Source organism: Cyanistes caeruleus, chromosome 2, assembly GCF_971803275.1.
Source record: "Cyanistes caeruleus chromosome 2, bCyaCae1.hap1.1, whole genome shotgun sequence".
In the NCBI taxonomy this organism is placed as follows: domain Eukaryota; kingdom Metazoa; phylum Chordata; class Aves; order Passeriformes; family Paridae; genus Cyanistes; species Cyanistes caeruleus.
In genome coordinates, this window is record NC_141702.1 from 61,975,348 (window position 1) to 61,991,383 (window position 16,036).

The 16,036-nt window shown below is 36.0% G+C and overlaps 1 protein-coding gene and 1 long non-coding RNA gene across 17 annotated transcripts in view; one reads left to right on the top strand and one right to left on the bottom strand.

Annotated features, from left to right (window-relative positions):
- The window catches only part of ADGRG6 (adhesion G protein-coupled receptor G6), a 111,110-nt gene that overhangs the window by 16,816 nt on the left and 78,258 nt on the right, over window positions 1–16,036 (bottom strand). For all 15 annotated transcript variants that reach the window (XM_086877350.1, XM_086877355.1, XM_086877348.1 and 12 more), the window contains 8 exons: window positions 15,177–15,238; window positions 14,208–14,415; window positions 13,580–13,745; window positions 10,236–10,376; window positions 7,068–7,184; window positions 5,910–5,955; window positions 4,138–4,244; window positions 1,233–1,360 (listed from right to left, as the gene is read on the bottom strand). In XM_086877350.1, the coding sequence (XP_086733476.1) occupies window positions 1,233–1,360; window positions 4,138–4,244; window positions 5,910–5,955; window positions 7,068–7,184; window positions 10,236–10,376; window positions 13,580–13,745; window positions 14,208–14,415; window positions 15,177–15,238 (975 nt within the window). The remainder of the gene's footprint in view (window positions 1–1,232; window positions 1,361–4,137; window positions 4,245–5,909; window positions 5,956–7,067; window positions 7,185–10,235; window positions 10,377–13,579; window positions 13,746–14,207; window positions 14,416–15,176; window positions 15,239–16,036) is intronic.
- On the top strand, window positions 18–8,779 carry LOC111926772 (uncharacterized). 2 transcript variants are annotated; one of them, XR_015283275.1, is made up of 5 exons: window positions 18–133; window positions 404–521; window positions 1,194–1,294; window positions 4,316–4,507; window positions 6,298–8,779. It is a non-coding gene; the product is annotated as an uncharacterized LOC111926772 (long non-coding RNA). The 2 variants fall into 2 exon arrangements; XR_002863165.2 differs by lacking the exon at window positions 6,298–8,779 and adding an exon at window positions 5,298–5,557 and having other exon boundaries at window positions 24–133.

Genomic DNA, 16,036 nt, shown 5'->3' on the forward strand with positions numbered 1-16,036 from the left:
TGCAGCTGGGTTTACTCCTTCACAAAGTCAATAAAAGCACAAGGAACTCCTTCCAGCTGAATTTATGCGCTAAGATATAGAGGAGTGTATTTTTGTGGGGGATTGTTGAAGGCTTCAACTGTGTGTGGTAGGGGTAAGCTACCAGTTCTTTGGGTCCATAATGTGCTAATTAACTGCTGCAATATTTTAGCAACTGATTTTTTTTTTTATTAAAAAATCCAAAGAAAACAAGTCTTTCAAATGAAATATAAACCAGTACTTTTTATTTTAAATGAAAACAAAAAAAAAATATATAGCTGATGAGAAGGTCATCTGTGATCATTTCATATGTGGCCTTATATATGAGCTTGATTTTTGGGATATATGATCTCTTGAATGTGGTCTTCTGTTTGTTTTTAAACAGGATCTTAGGAAGACTGAAGAGCAAGTATTTCTTTTTTCTATCTGATCCCCACTGAAATGTGGATGACAAGGGGCAGCAACCAATTTCTACCAACTTGAACCAGAACATTATACCATAGGTAATGTAATAGGAATGCAGTCATTGAAGATATTTAAAACTTGAAAACCCCCTTCTCCAGCCCTCCCCCCATCCACAGAAAATTATCTTTCTTTATCAGCTACTATGTCCTGTCACTGAAAGAATGCTTTCTTTGTGTTGACACGACTTCATTTTCTCTTTTCACTGTTCACAGAACTGCACCACTTCAAAATTTTTGCTTTCTCTTGAGTCACTTTCACATTTTAGCAGGACTTCTGTTGAAATTGTTGTAAGACTTCACAATTTATTTTCATTTTATCTCTCCCACTTCTTTCTGAAGGGCTAGAGAATGCAATTACTCTAGTTGGAATTTTTTTTTAATTTGGAACCTGTTATGCTTACATAGGCAAGTTTTGTTTTTTTTATAAAAGGTCTGTTTGATAATTTTAAAGTAATATCTAGCTGTTCAAAATCTAGAGGATTCTTTCTTGCCAAAAAGAAAATTTTGATACACACCTTATTCCCTAGTCTGAGCAGCACAACACATTAGAAACTGGAAGAAAGGCTCTGAACTTATGTCCCCTTGAAAAAGTTTCCACTTTACAACACTGATTTTGCAGGTTTGATTTTTTTTTTTAAACATGGACTTCCCCTCCTAGGCAAATAAACCACACTAACCACATAACTAACTTATTTTATTCTGTGCATACAGGTACTTCTTTGTGATGCTCTTCACAGAATTAGTACTTACTCAAACGCAATATATGTCAGAAGAGTTGCAGCTGAAAATATAGCAGATATTCCACAGCCTATGTAAGTGATAAAGGTCAGGACCTTGGTGTTCTGTGGGTCAATTTGTGTCACGGTTCTCTGCAGGTCCTGTGGGAGAGAAGGAAGAGACCCCATTTGTAGGCAGCACCTTTGCTATGAGCACAGCACTCTTTCTTGGTAATTAGTCAAGTAAAAGTGAAAAGCATCCTGGCAATATCACTGTAACCTTGACACTGGCGTTCGTTTTTGCTGAGTGTACTCGGTCTACAGTTGTTACACCTCTCACTTCCTTCCCACAGCTCTTCAAAACATTGTGCTTTAAGTATTATAACTGCTGGGAACAGCAGATAGAGCCTGATTCTGATCCTCATAATTCAGTACTAGGAATTCAAATGTACTACTCTGGAAAAGTCTCCAAACGTTTTAATTCTGTTGCGTATATACAAATGTTTTCCAGGAGATGTAAGATTTAGAACAATGTAACTTAAAAACTATTCATACTGAAATATGCAACATTGTAAGGAATTTTTGGCCTTTTTGTTATTAAAAATCCATAGGAGTTGATGTGACCAATCATCCACAGGTAAAACCAAGGGCAAGATTACTGCTTTTTGGATTTAGGGTCTGTTTTGACATAAGAACTACACTTTTAAATAGAATTGGTCAGAAAAGTAGTGACAAAGACAGCAGGAAAAAATTTGGAAATTAAGCAGGAACATTCTAAGGTTTTTATTTTTCTTTTCTGTCTAACTGCCACATGGTACCATCTGAGAATAAATATCAGTGTTATTTTCTGTTTTTTAAGGACAAGAAAATATAAGAATGTTCAGACTTGTATCACTGTGGAGAAAATGTGAGCAACCACTAAGAGACAATGAAGTCAATTCTGCAGTCATTGTCACTGTGTCACTGTTGTCCCTAGCAAAACTAGCTAGCAAAAAGAAACATGAAATGCTACAAAACTTTGCGTGCTTTATAGGAAAAGGCAGGAGCAGGGCTTTTTTTACTGTCCATTCCAGTCTTAAATGACAGTTTATTTACACATAAGGAGAGTGTTCTTTGGAAATAATTTAGTATCTAAATTAAAGTCAGAAGAAATGATTAAAATGGAAAAAGCAACTCGAATGGTCAAAACTGTGTAAAAATCTACTGGAATGCAGCCCGAATTCAAAGACCTTCTGCCTTATTTCCTATTGCCATTAAAGCATTCAGGGAAGAGAAGGGGCTCATTGAATATATCCTAAATAAAGCCATTTCTTAATCCCTTTGGGGATGAAAAGTAGAACAAAACTATAATTTAGCTTGCAAGAAGACACAAAGTTTGTGGCTTTTCCATATCTACATCTCAGCATGACGTGAAGGGAGCAGTCCTATTAAGAAGGGTCTGGAAGGCCAAAGCTGAAAAATTCAGCGTATGTGGCTGCCTTGTGTGGTTCAAGTCCTTTTTGACACTGTCGCAAGTTACTTCAAACTCCAAATACTTCCACTTAGGAATTATTCCTGCTGTGACCAGGAGCCAACATCTTTTCTGCAGCTATGTTTTACAAGCCAAATAATATTAATTTCAGCTGGAAAAAAAAATGTATCAGCCCATTATTAAGCATAAACAACCACCAAAAGTTAAGAAAAGATAGCACTATTCCATTTTTTTCATGTTGGGACTTTTTTCTCTCTGAAAAACACTTCACAAGTACAAATTGCTGGAGGCAGCTGAAGGCTGGAGGCTATGCTGCTGGGGCTGATGTGCCCCATATGGTTCCCTCTTTCATCTCCTCCGGGATACACATTGCTCTGCCAGCCACCCTGTCTGGAGACTTTGCTTACAGCTCTGACAGAGTTTGGGCTACGTGTTCTGTACCATGTGCTCCATGAGCAGTCTTTTTCCAAGAGAAGGCCAGCAATATAAGGCATCCCCAAAACTAATTAAAGCCAAGTAAGAAAACAGCCAATATGGGTTTACACACTGTGCAAAAGGTGCCACTTCATAGTTTATGACATTAGATAAATCCTGTCAAATTTATAAACTAGATTTGCAAGGGACAAGTCAGCCTTTCGATCTAAGGATGAAAGAGAATTATTGTGCTCCCTTGATTTTTCATCCTCATTACTATTTCTACTGTCTGGAGGATGTTTTTCTTTCCCTGTTTTTCCCTACAGTGAGTCTCTCTTTTTGTTCTGAAAACAGCATTTCTAACTATTTGGGGTTTTTTGTTGTTGTTTTTTTTTTTTTTGTCCTGCAAGCAACTTCTCACTCTCTCAATCTGGAAATTTCAAATACACTTAGACTTCTTTCTTATTCACTTCCCTCTTGTTACACACCTCCTGCCTCAGCTGCAGGTCACTTTTGTCAGGTTATACTGTTAACAGATATGTCAGAGATCCCCTGCAAATTAGGACTCATTAAGATCACTTTTTTTCCTGTAAATCTAGTGGAAATGTTAGTGCTGGGCCTTGGCTGTATTAAGTTGGCTGTTATGATATGCCATTTGTATTTTGGTATCACTCAGAAGTCTCAGTCTCAGGTCTTTTGTGGCAAAGTATTTTCAAAACAGAAAAATCTCATTGGTACATTTTAATTATTAAAGAAAACAATATTTAGCCACTTGTAAAGAATTTAATAATGATTATAATAATAACAACAACAATAATATTCTTCCATTGCTAACTTTATTCATTATCTCATTCTAGAATCCTTATCACTAGCTACTTTGTTATGAAAAGATAACTTTATGATAATAAGGGGGAAAATAACGTACTATTATAATTAAAAATTATATGCAAAAGAAAGAACCCAAGTAACAAGAATGTGAGTTGTCTTGACACCAGACAAAAGCTGTGTTGCTGTTCATGGGAAAGGTAACTTGGTGAGCAGTGAGTTTGCCTACCATTAGGACCCCAAAATGTGTGAGGTGGTTGCATAAGCACACAGTTTCATTTTCATTGGACTCCGCATCCACCTGGCAGCCCGCAGGGTTCCAGCCACCACTGCCACCTGTGGAAATGAAACATGAGAAACTGCTGCCCAACAAACACATGTCAACCTCTCTTCCTTCTCTCTCACAGCACCTGCAGGGATTTCTCACTTCATCTTGTGCAAATGCAGAAGCGCTTTCTCAGACTGAACGAGCCAGCATTAATAACAACCAGGAGAGAAGCAAGTGTCAGATTTCCTAGTTTCAGCAAGGAATCACCCCAGATGCGTGTCCCAGAAATGGACTACTGAGCAGAGGCAATAGATGGAGATGTAGAATAAAGGTAGGGAGCTTTTTGGTTGTTGAGTAAAACCAACTACATGGATCATGCATTAAGACATGCCTTAGTTTACTCCAATAATAAGATGATTATAGAACTCCTTTTACCCCACTGATAAATGATGTCTACACCTGCCTGCCTCCCACTCATATATCCTCAGGCAGATGAAAGCTTTTATAGCCCAAAAGCAGAGAGTGCCACCCTTCCTCTCTGCAGCATGTAATGCAGGTCAGAGTGGGTAATCCCAATGATCTCCAGTGACCTTACAAAAAAACATGAAGTGAACTGTTCCCAACCTGCCCCACTTGAAAAGGCCATTCTGAAATACAAGTAGAAAAATTTTAGTTTTAAAAATTAAATCATAAAAAGTAAAATTGTTTCTTTTTTCATTTTTTTTCCCCCCTGCCAAAATATGAGCTGGTTTTGTGAAGTCATTCATATTTTCTGACTCTTAAAGACATTTTATTCACAGCTCTTGACAAAACCCAGCATAATTTGCTCTGTAACTTCAGGACAATCAAACACTCAAATTCAAGACATTCTCTCAAAAATGTGTGAATGTCTCATCTGTGAAGATGTTCCAAAACCACTTAAAACTGTTCTTTGCTCAAGCAGCCACCAGGAATAGTTTCCTCCTGTGTGTTTCTCCTTTAATGTGATTCTTAAGTTCAGCTTCCTAACTAGTTTCTATGATTTTTTTCTCATTTTTATCCTCCCACATTCTCCTCAGTTGCTCTGTCTGTATTTCTGGATTTTAAATACAAATTCGGATGGTAAATTTTATTTCTTGCAGGACTGTGTAGGGAACCTCTCCATCCAAAATCCTAAAGCTCTATCTGTTTCATTGTAAAGAAAAGAAACAGCTCAGCAGTGATTTCTAAAACAGAGAGATCTGGAAAGTCATCCCAGAGAACAACTTGGTGCAAAGGACTAACAGCCTGAGTAAAACATCACACACAGGTTTGGCAGTAATGACCATTCTTTGATGAAGAAAAGCTTAAGATCAGTCACAAACTTACACCTATATAACCCAGTTTTTAAAAAAATTAACAGTTAAAAGTATGGTTAAGAACCACTCATGTGTCTGAGTAGCATTATAATTGAATTTGCTCATGTGGACAGATCAGTGAAAAACTGCAGATATAGGGAAAAAGTGGGAAAACCCAATTGAAAAATCTAAAATGTTAAAAACATTTACACTAAAAATAGACTTTTAAAAAGAAATTTAACATTTGCTGTTACATGTAACTATACTAACCAGAAGAAATTATACACTTTACTGAGTAGACTTTATTGAATCCTGTAAGGATTGATTTGGAAGCAAAATTGCAATACTGTGACCAATTTTAAGACTCAGACACATTTATTCCCCTCATGAAAGAAATGAAAGTATTTTTAAACTTACCATTTTTGTTCATGTCCCAGAAGACACAGGTGGGTTTAGGATCTTCCTAAGAACAGATGTAAAAGTATACTTTGTGTATCTCTTCAGACATAAATCTCATCAGCATTTACAACAGATGTTGCAATGCATATATTTTTATTTAATAAGCAGAAGAATCCATATCATCAGATTGTTGGAAACTTACTTGCCTGGTGTCAAATTAGAGGTTTTTTTCTGCTAGAGAGATGGATTTGTCCAAACTGAAAAATCTAGAGCACTACTTTGTACAATGCAATGGCTCCTTTTGCATGTCCTCAGAGTAATGAAGTTTTCTTGTGTTAACTGAAGTTATCCATGAATATGATGTCTTTATAGAATTTAAATAGTTTGCACTGTTTACTTCCTTAAGGCTTCTCCATGAATCCTCTACGTAAAGCTTGAAAATGTGCAAATGCCTGCTGAACCCAGGTGTAGGTTGTTTTGCCTCACATTAAAATAGTAATTGTAATGCACTGCAAAATAATGGAGCTGTGAAAATTACCAACCAGGTTCTCATTATGTAAACAACTTAGGTAAATTTAAAATCACTTTAACAATTGTCTTTAACGTTTCTTGTGCTATTGCCTCTTTTGGATTAGATACAGAGATCGGAGTCAAACTCACACATTTTCTAACTGGAACAGTATGTGACAAAAGGTTGTATTTGGTCTGTATTTCCCCTAAATTTACTGCAGTCATCTTTTATTAATGAGTTTCTGTCCATTCCTCTGGTGAAAACCACACAACAACAAAATAATTCTGGGAACTATTAACAAAGTGAATAATGTTTGGTCAAAGAATTCAAGTAATTATGAAGTTCCAGTGTAATAAATCATGTCCCTGGTCTCTGGTCATGAATATGGTCATTAAAAAAGGTTTCACCTACAGTTATTGGCACAGAAATTATTTCTGAGGGGCAGAATCAATGATCTTGCAGATAAGTGTTGGGTCATGAACAGAGTACAAATACATGGGGATAGGAGAGATTGTTTCTACTTTTTGCTTAATTGCTTTTGTTCTAGACTTTTTCATTTCAATTTGAGTTTGATCTAACTCAAAATTCATCCATATAAATCGGGCTATAATCTTAGCCTTTATAATCTGCATTCCCGTTCTTCTGAATAATCCGTCTTGTTTTACCTGAATTCTGGTATGCTTGATTGTAACCTTCACGTAATCCTGAAGATCCTGAATGGTTAAGTTTCCAATACTGCATGCCACCACAAAACTGGTCAAATTGGCAGGATTTTCTGCATCCTTCAAAAGATTAAGAAAAATATAATAAGTGCTTACATGGCACATGACATAAAAGCCAGAGTACACAGTTTCATTTTTGCAGCGTGCCAGAATAAGTAAATTGTCAGCATTTCTGTACTTCTGATCACACAATGTAAGAACATTATGTTTATAAAATCAAATTATGGGTTAGCCTTATGGAAGCTTCCCTATTTTCCTTGTAGCCATAAACATGCATAGGCACAATTATAGAGAGAGGTTAGAAGGCAAACAAAATTATAACTCAAACAGTGTGGCAGATAACAACCTATGATATGATTAGCTCATTTCCCTAAACAAGCATGAATGAGCTCACTTACCTTATTGTTGACACTGTCCTTTAGTAAATGCAAAGTTTTTAGAGAATAAACTGTTTTCTGCATATAGTTGTTAAATCAATCTCCATCTTAAAATGAATGACTATGAAGTATTAAAAAACCACAAAGCAACGTTACATATTGAAGGAGATAGCATTTTCTGTAAGGTGTTACTTGATAGGAATTTAAATAGAATACTGACATTGTCACTGGCCAGTAGGATTTTTAACCTGCAGCTGGCAATTTTCCAGAAGAGGTTTCCTTAGAAACCAATTATTTATTGAAATGGAATTTCATAGGCAATGCTATTTTCTTTTGATAGGCTTCTATTGGAACCTGCATATTTCGATGCCTGGTTGGGAAGCTTGGTCATTGCCTGTGGCAGATCTCAGGTCAAATGAGGTCTTCTATTGCCACTCACTCTCTCTCCCAAAATCTGGTCTCCCAGACTCCTGAATCCTTGATTCCTTCTGGTTAGGAGTTTTATTAGCATAACAAGACATCAGGTTTCAGCTCAGCACCGGGCTTGTGAGATCCCACCACTCATGAGAGACACAATAGCTTCAGTTATTAAGTGCACATTATCCTGAGAAGAGTATTTTATTTCTTAAGAACCATATCCAAGAATTTTCAGACATAGTATTTCAGACTATACTGGAGCTTTGTGGCAAAATTTCCTAAAACCTTAAAAACTGAAGTGGAAAGAAAATGCAAATTTCTAGGCAGCTCTTGAGTATTCAGACAAGAAAGATTTCTTGGCTAACACCTAAATTTGAACATCTGACAAAGTTTATGGAAGTTCTTGGGCATATTTCCACAGGTTTCAGTGGATTCTATCTGTAGCAGATAGGAAAAACGAGACAGAGCTGGTCTCCTTAAGGAAGGCAATTTAATATATTCTTATGTGTGCATTAAAGTAAAATACAGATTACTACTTGTTTAGCCATGAGGCTGCGTTCAGCTGAAGTTCAACAGTTCAGACATAGATGTTTACACTGAACACAGCTGCCTCTGGTGAGGTGAATCCCACCCTGAACAGCTTTTATAAAGTTCTCTAAGTAATGGAACCATCTTTAATGAATTGCAAGACAAAACTTATTGGAATTCTCTCAGTTGCAATCAAATAACCCACTACCTCCAATGCTGCAAAGCGTGTTTCTCTGTTATGTTGAATACTTTTAAGGAATACAGTGAATAGCATTCAGATATTTGTAATTTCATGTGGAAGAAATCTGAAATGCAATAAAAATTAAATACTCATATTGATGGATAATGTTATTTTGTTTGTAATGGCATGTGCATCAGTTTATTTTTAGGCCTTACTTTAATCCTGTTTTTCTTCCTTTATTTTTAGACTTCCTAAAAATGTGAGGATCGCACATTTTTAATTCATTGTGTTAAACACATCACCCATGAAGAGTTTGAAAAGCACACAAAAAATGAAAGGCATTTTAGTTGCAAATTAAGGTGCAATTTTTATGGTCTTTGTTTTTCAGTGGCTTATTAAGTGCCACTTAGAAACGCATTCTAGCACCATTAAGGGACACATTCTGACTTCATATGATTTTCTGCCATTATGACTGGCCTCCATCTGTATTCTTCTGGGTTTTTTTTTTATTCAAGACATCCATCCTGTTTTTCTCAAAAGCAGGCTTAAAATGAGCACAATTTAAAATAAAAGTACTTTGGGGTGTATTTCAGAAGGCAACTGTGGGTCATGGGTATTTTCTTGCCTAGATTATCTGAAGAATCTGGATACACTGCCAATAAAAACGATAATATAGAGACAATACAATACTACGGAGTTCTGCGGATGCACAGGAGCCAAAGGTCACTTGAAATACTGATGGGAAAACAAACTCAAGTCTTCTGAGACACATTCTGCAGTTCAACATGAAACAATGTTTCCTTCTTAATTAACTTTTTTTTTCTTTTCTTTTTTTCCCTAGTATGTGTGGTTTTGGTTTTATTTTTCCAAGCTGCAAACTCTTCCTAATATTTTGGCACCTACCATACAGGCACTATTTAAAATAACTATTTGACAAGACTCAAAAAATAAAACATCAAATCTACCTGTGCATGTTTGGGTTTCAGGTAGAACTATTGTTATCCTTATTCCTATTAAAATATGGTATACTGATGAGAACACAGGTGTGGAAAGAATTGTGTATATGTATGAACAAAAGTTCTCTGGCTGCCTACCATCAGCCCAGGGTTTCCAGCTAAGGTAAAAGCAGAGATAAAGCAAAAGACAAAGCAGAGCTGAATATGACTGCTAACCAGCTCTTAAAAGGAGAGTACTTGACAGTGTTACATGCCAAACTCCTTCCTTCTATCCTTCCTGATAGAAAATAACCTGGCTCCACTGAACACCAAGGACTTATATTAATGCATTTTAACAGAAGTTAAAAGTTTTTTAAAGGCCTTTGCTGCTTTCCTCTGATTTTAAGCAGTTGGGGTACAATTTTCCATAGATTACCCTGAGAAAAGATTTATTTCACAAGTGAGAGGAATTTTCAATTAAAACCATTGACTTCAACTCAGCTTGGGCACTTCAACTGATTTGCTGCTCTGAATGTAAGACTGCCTTCATCTGCTGTCATCTTTTAACTCCTGTAACTCATGAAATACCGTGAAACGATTCCACTACAGGAAATTTTAGCAGCTGGCTTTGATTTACCCTATCTGAAATGACTTCAAGCACATTAATGCTTACCTGAAAAAGACCATTTTTGTTGAAGAAAGTAAACTGAGCCCTGGATATAACTTCAAACTCGTCTTGACTTAAATTCTTCAGTAAACTTGGTGGCAGAACAACTGAGGCGATGGCACTTGACTGATCCTTGTCAAAATCTATCTGTTGAATAAAAACAACAGGAGAACGTGTTCAAACAATAAAGAAACCATCTGTTGTCCACAACTGGGTTCATACTCTTACACAGAAATATCTAGATATGGGACCAGAACCAATCCATACTAAAATGACTTGTGAATATGTAAGAGTTGATGCAATAAATACATTTTTTTTAAGTCTTGGGAGGTTTCCCACTTTTCCAGCATGAGATCTGCCTTCTGCTACAAAAAGCTATTAGATAAAATCAACAAAGAGACAAACTTCTCCACTGCTATAATGATGATTTGGAAATAATGAGATGGTAATTATGACAGTCATAACCATTTTCAATAGCATTCAAGATGCAAACAATAGCAAACATAGCAAACAATGTTGAAAACTAAAAAATAAGCTCTGAATCTTCCTTTGTTAAATTGTATTAGTTGGCTTAATCTGCACATCTGAAATAATTCTCTTATGAGGTTTTATAGTTTCTGTGTAATGAAAAGGAGATTTAAAAATGATAAGTGTCACTTCTCCATATTTATTGTGCTACACAGCACAAAAAAGACACTTTCTGACATCATATAAATTTAATCTTTACTGGCACTGTATCAGAAATCTAAAAGTCCTCTGTAGCCCAGGAATGTAACAAGTGAGTAGGAAATAAAAGAGGATGCAATCCTGTATTTTATTCGCTATTTTATGACTGATCACTTCCCCAAGGCCTACCCAAGGTGTGCCACCATACCATTGAAGGAAGGGGAATAAGCCAGCTCACAGTGCCTGTGTAGTAAAATCACTTAAGAATTTCACTGTGAGATACAGCAACTCCCACTGCTGACTTCCCCAGGGGCATCCTGGTCATGTATTTATGCCTCTCAGGGACAACTGTGTAATTCTAAAAGCACCATTAGCTAATAGAAAATTAAAAGTCATAGGCCTATTGACAGATTATTCACCCTTGAAAATCAGTAAGAGGTAACTCATAGACCCTCATCCTGACAGGGATAAAGGCAGTTCAGATCCAGGTTTTCAGAAGTTGATTCTGCCACAGTAAACAGAAAGTGTGTATGTGATAAAGGTGTCCCATTAGGCATTGTCTGCAAATAGAGTAGAAGAGGCTTCTCCAAAGAAGCATGGATATATTACAGGAACAATTTAATAATATGAATCACCAAAACCTAACTTAGTCAAAGGTTTGGCAAGAAACATAAAGACACAGGGGACTGAAATAGAATCTTTCCAAATTGCCATGGATAAATTTACTTGGTATCTACTTTAAGAAAAAAAATACAAAAAAAAAAATCTGGAAACATTCTGACGTTCTGAGTTTAATGTTCCCTGATGAACCTCTGATAGAGGATCACATCACTGGTGAAAAACCTGGGCTTTCACAAGGGAATCTCCCTTCGGCAGGGATAATAAGTATCTTTCTGACAGGCATGGAAAATATAAACGGCGCTCACAGCTGCTGCAAATTTCTGGTAGGAAGGATGCTAAGAATTCTCAATCAGCTGTTGGAAATATGAATATCTGAGAAGAAGCTTGTGTTCCAATAGGAACATTATAAATAATTTGACGGAGTTTGGGTTTTATGATTATTTAGACAGTGCTGTAATAAATGATTCCAGGACCAGAAAATTCCTGGATGTCCTCAAGCCACAGATGGTAATTCCTGTTATATGTGCGATCATCCAAACCCTGGCTTTGGAATTTTCCTTTCCTCTTTCCATAAATAAAAGATGAAATCTGCAGGAGAAACATTCCTTTGATAACAAAGAACTATTCAGCTTCACAAACAGCTATTGAGCTTCATTAATATGAGAGCTAAACAAAAGTAGATTTACAATCACCAAAAATTTCTGATAAAATAGATTCAAACTCAGGTACATTAAATCTATTTTTATCTATTTAAACAAACATTGGAGTTTTGATCCAAAGTCTATACACATGCACAAGTCCTAAAACCTACTATATTACTACTATTTTTTCTAGAAAGGAGATTTTTTTCTGTCTTCATTCTTGTTTTGACTTTTACAGTATATAGTATCTTATAAAATGATCAGACATTTATTATGTTGTGTTGCCAGTTTGCAGCAGGAATTAATTTGTACTTATACTCTAGTGATTAGTCTTTAACTGTTTTATAATACCATATTTTCTTGAATTCAGTTTTAGTTCCTCTGGCCCAAATGACAGCAGATTTTTTTCTTTTTCTGTGTAATATTTTCTGTGTTTCTCCAAGTAAGGCTCTCAGTACTTGCATAGTTAAACACCCAGGAAACTGAGATTACATTACCTCTGTCACAGACTTCCTATTTAACTGAAAAAAAAAATAAAATTAAATTGCACTGCATCTTTAAAAGCGTTTAGGTGCCTTAAGGTGCAGACAAGCATGCAGTGAAACTTGAAAGTTTTTGGCACCTCATCACTACTGATTTCAAAAGAACCTTTGGAAAATCCTACAGGTGCCCATGTGTATCTCAAATAGTATTTCAAACTTTTACATGTCTGAGTTTTTTTATTTGGGGGAAAAAAGCAAAGAAAAAGTATTATTGATGTGATGATAAATATCTTAACTATGGTATCCTGTCTAGATACCGTAGCGCTGGAGACCTTCCTAAATTTTGTGTGATCTCTGTTTGTTTTATTTTTAATATCTAGGCTGGTCAAGCTACACATGAATGACTTGAACTGCCTCAGATACCCTAAATGATAGGAGCCAACCAACCTATGTGTGGAGAACTGGGTTAGGCTTAGGTTTCTTTTAGCACTAAATGTTTAAACTGTACTGGAAGGTTGAAGAACTATTGTATCTGCAGAAATCTATATGAAGATACCTATATCTAGGTATCTTATTTTAAAGCTGAAAGAGATTAAAAGAGTTGTTAGATATTGTACAATGGTCAGTACTAAAGATTGTTAAAGGTTATTTTCCTTTTTCTAATAATAAAAAAACCTCACAAAACTAAAAAAAAAGTCAAGTGTGTTCTGGATTTATAAGCCAAATTACTTTTTATCTGCATGGAATGTGAGTTTATCTGTGTTTCCTGTCACTCAAGGAAATACTACATTAATCTGTTATCTGTTTGGATGATTGTAGGAAAAAGGAAATAGAAAGTAGGGGGAGAACTGGGAGTTGTAAGTGGATTTATAGGAACCACAGTAAACACACTTGGAACAAAGACACACCTCGTGTTCAAATACAACAGCTTGTTCTGTACCTGGAAATCAGATGCATTATTCTGTGGACTGACGCTGAAAGAACCACCTTTGAATGAAGTCGAATTTATAGAAGACACTCCAAGTGCGAGATTTCGTGTTGAAATACTCATGGATGGTCCAGCAAAATGGATCTTTAAAGCCAAGGCATCAATAGTTTTTAGAGCTCTAAAAACAGAAATAAAATTTACTCTGAAAACTGAATACAGAAAAAACTCCCACCTATGCTCTGCCCATGCCTCACATCACAAGATGATCCTCTTGTTACTGACTATGTCTCTATCACCCATCTGTGTATTCACAATGTAAATACACTGTGTAAATTCATGTATCTCTCTTGAAAACAAAAGCTTTTGACTGACAGAAACTGTGTGATTACATATCACTGGTCCTGTAATAATTTTCCAACAATACTTGTATCTATGTCGTGTCATATATCAGAAGACTTCTTTTCCATCGAAATACTTTCTCTTTGTCATGCACACTAAGAGAAATATTAGTGCATCTATTTTGGAAAATTATTTTTGATGGGAATCTGAAAACTTTGATTTTCTGGTTTGTCTATACATGGAAGGATGAATCCTGACAGCCTTGCTCTCGAAAGCTTTTCTCAGCTGCAGAAACACTTACTCTGAAGATGAGGCTGCCAATACGCTGTCTGAACTGGTCAGAATATTGGAAAAAATTGTCACCACGGTAGAACCCAGAGATTCATCGATTTCTTCATCGTTCACAATTTTTTTGAGCTTCTGCACAACGTCATTTACTTTGTCTGAGGTCAGCTGCTGCCCCTCACCAGTGAGATTTAGAAGCTGATTGGCGATATCTGCTGCATTTTCTGTGAGCATACAGAATCAAGCCAAAAGAGAAAATAATGCATTACAGTCCTGAAGTAATCCAGAAATACAAATTTTTATAACTGCTGTTGAAAGCTGGAGTATGTTTTATGGTACTCTTAGTGAACAGAGGGTTTCATCACTTTGTCAAATTTAAATTTTTTAAAAAAAAAGTATATAGGCCCTTCTGATACTGTCCTCATTTGCTCTTTATTTTATTTTATTTTTGTTGTTTTTTGAGTATGTAAATCAGAGCTATTATAGAAAGGGCTGATTGAATGAAAAAGAGAGGAATAAAATGCATATTATCTCTCCTTCTTCTTCTGCTATTTTTTTTCACAGGGGAAAAAAGGGGACCCTAACATTGTCGTCCTGTTGTTTTATTACTCTTTCACAGCTGGAATGACATCAGGGGGTATTTAAAAAGCAGGGAAGAAATCTGAAAATGTCTGATTGTAAGTCCAGTGAAGAGAGCAGGAGTCTTTCCCCTGGCAAGCATTCAAAATATTAAAAAATTTGTCCTAACTTGAATATCAAATAGAGGTAAAGTACCCCCTTCCTGTACTCTTGATTAAATTGCCTGAGGAGTTTGATTTTATTTAGTAACTGGTATCCAGAGTTTTTAATGGGTGAGGTGAATTGAACTTGGGTGCACTTACTCAGAGTTTATTTACTTTGCATGGATTTTTTTTAGAGAGAATTTTAAACAACTTATCATAAAGAGAAAATATATCCTTGCAAAGAGTAACACTAATATACCCACCTGTGCAATTTCTAAGATCAGGCTGACCCCAGTATGATGTATAATTCTGCAGACCCAAATAGCTAAAGAGGAAAAATGACAAAATTCAAATTAAATATAGTAAAAAAAAAAAAAAAAAAAAAAATATATATATATATATATATATATATATATATAAATATTTCATAATTCTTTTGTAGATGTCACAGTGGTCCACTTTTCTCAATTCTCAATATTCCCAGCAACATGGCCCCTAGTGAAACACAATATGTATACATGACAATGAAAGTATATGATTGATAAAATGATAGCGCTGAGAGAAACCCCAGTTCTTCAGTGGAAATTCTGGCCTTGTATTTCAGAACAGAAAAGACCCAAGTATTGACACAAACTATTACACCCCTATTATGGCCTAGTCAGATGCTTTTCTATAATTTCTCCTTGATATAAATGGCTTTGATCTAGTCAGCAGCAAGCCATAATGCCTCTCATAAGAGCAGGCACAAGAGCCATATGAAGGTATAAATGTATTCCACCAAAGAAAACTAGGGTAGGTCACTATCAGATCCAGGTCCAAAGTGAGGGGCAGATATAAAGATTCCTTTTTTTTTTTTTTTTTAAGCCTTAACATTGTCGTTCCGATTGGGAACGGCCTTAAAGAACGACACTGGACTCTCAAGGGAGTCTCAACAGGAGAATTCCTCTAGTTTATTGCTTCAGCCCTGTCTTATAGACAGATACGTGGAAAGTACAGAAAGGAAACTCTTATTGGTTAACAAAGTGCTACATCACCATCATTGGTCAGGGGCACTCTACCCCTCTGACCCTCTCTTGCAAGAGGAAACAAGAGGACAGATAAACAGCACCTGGCAGTTGTTTTC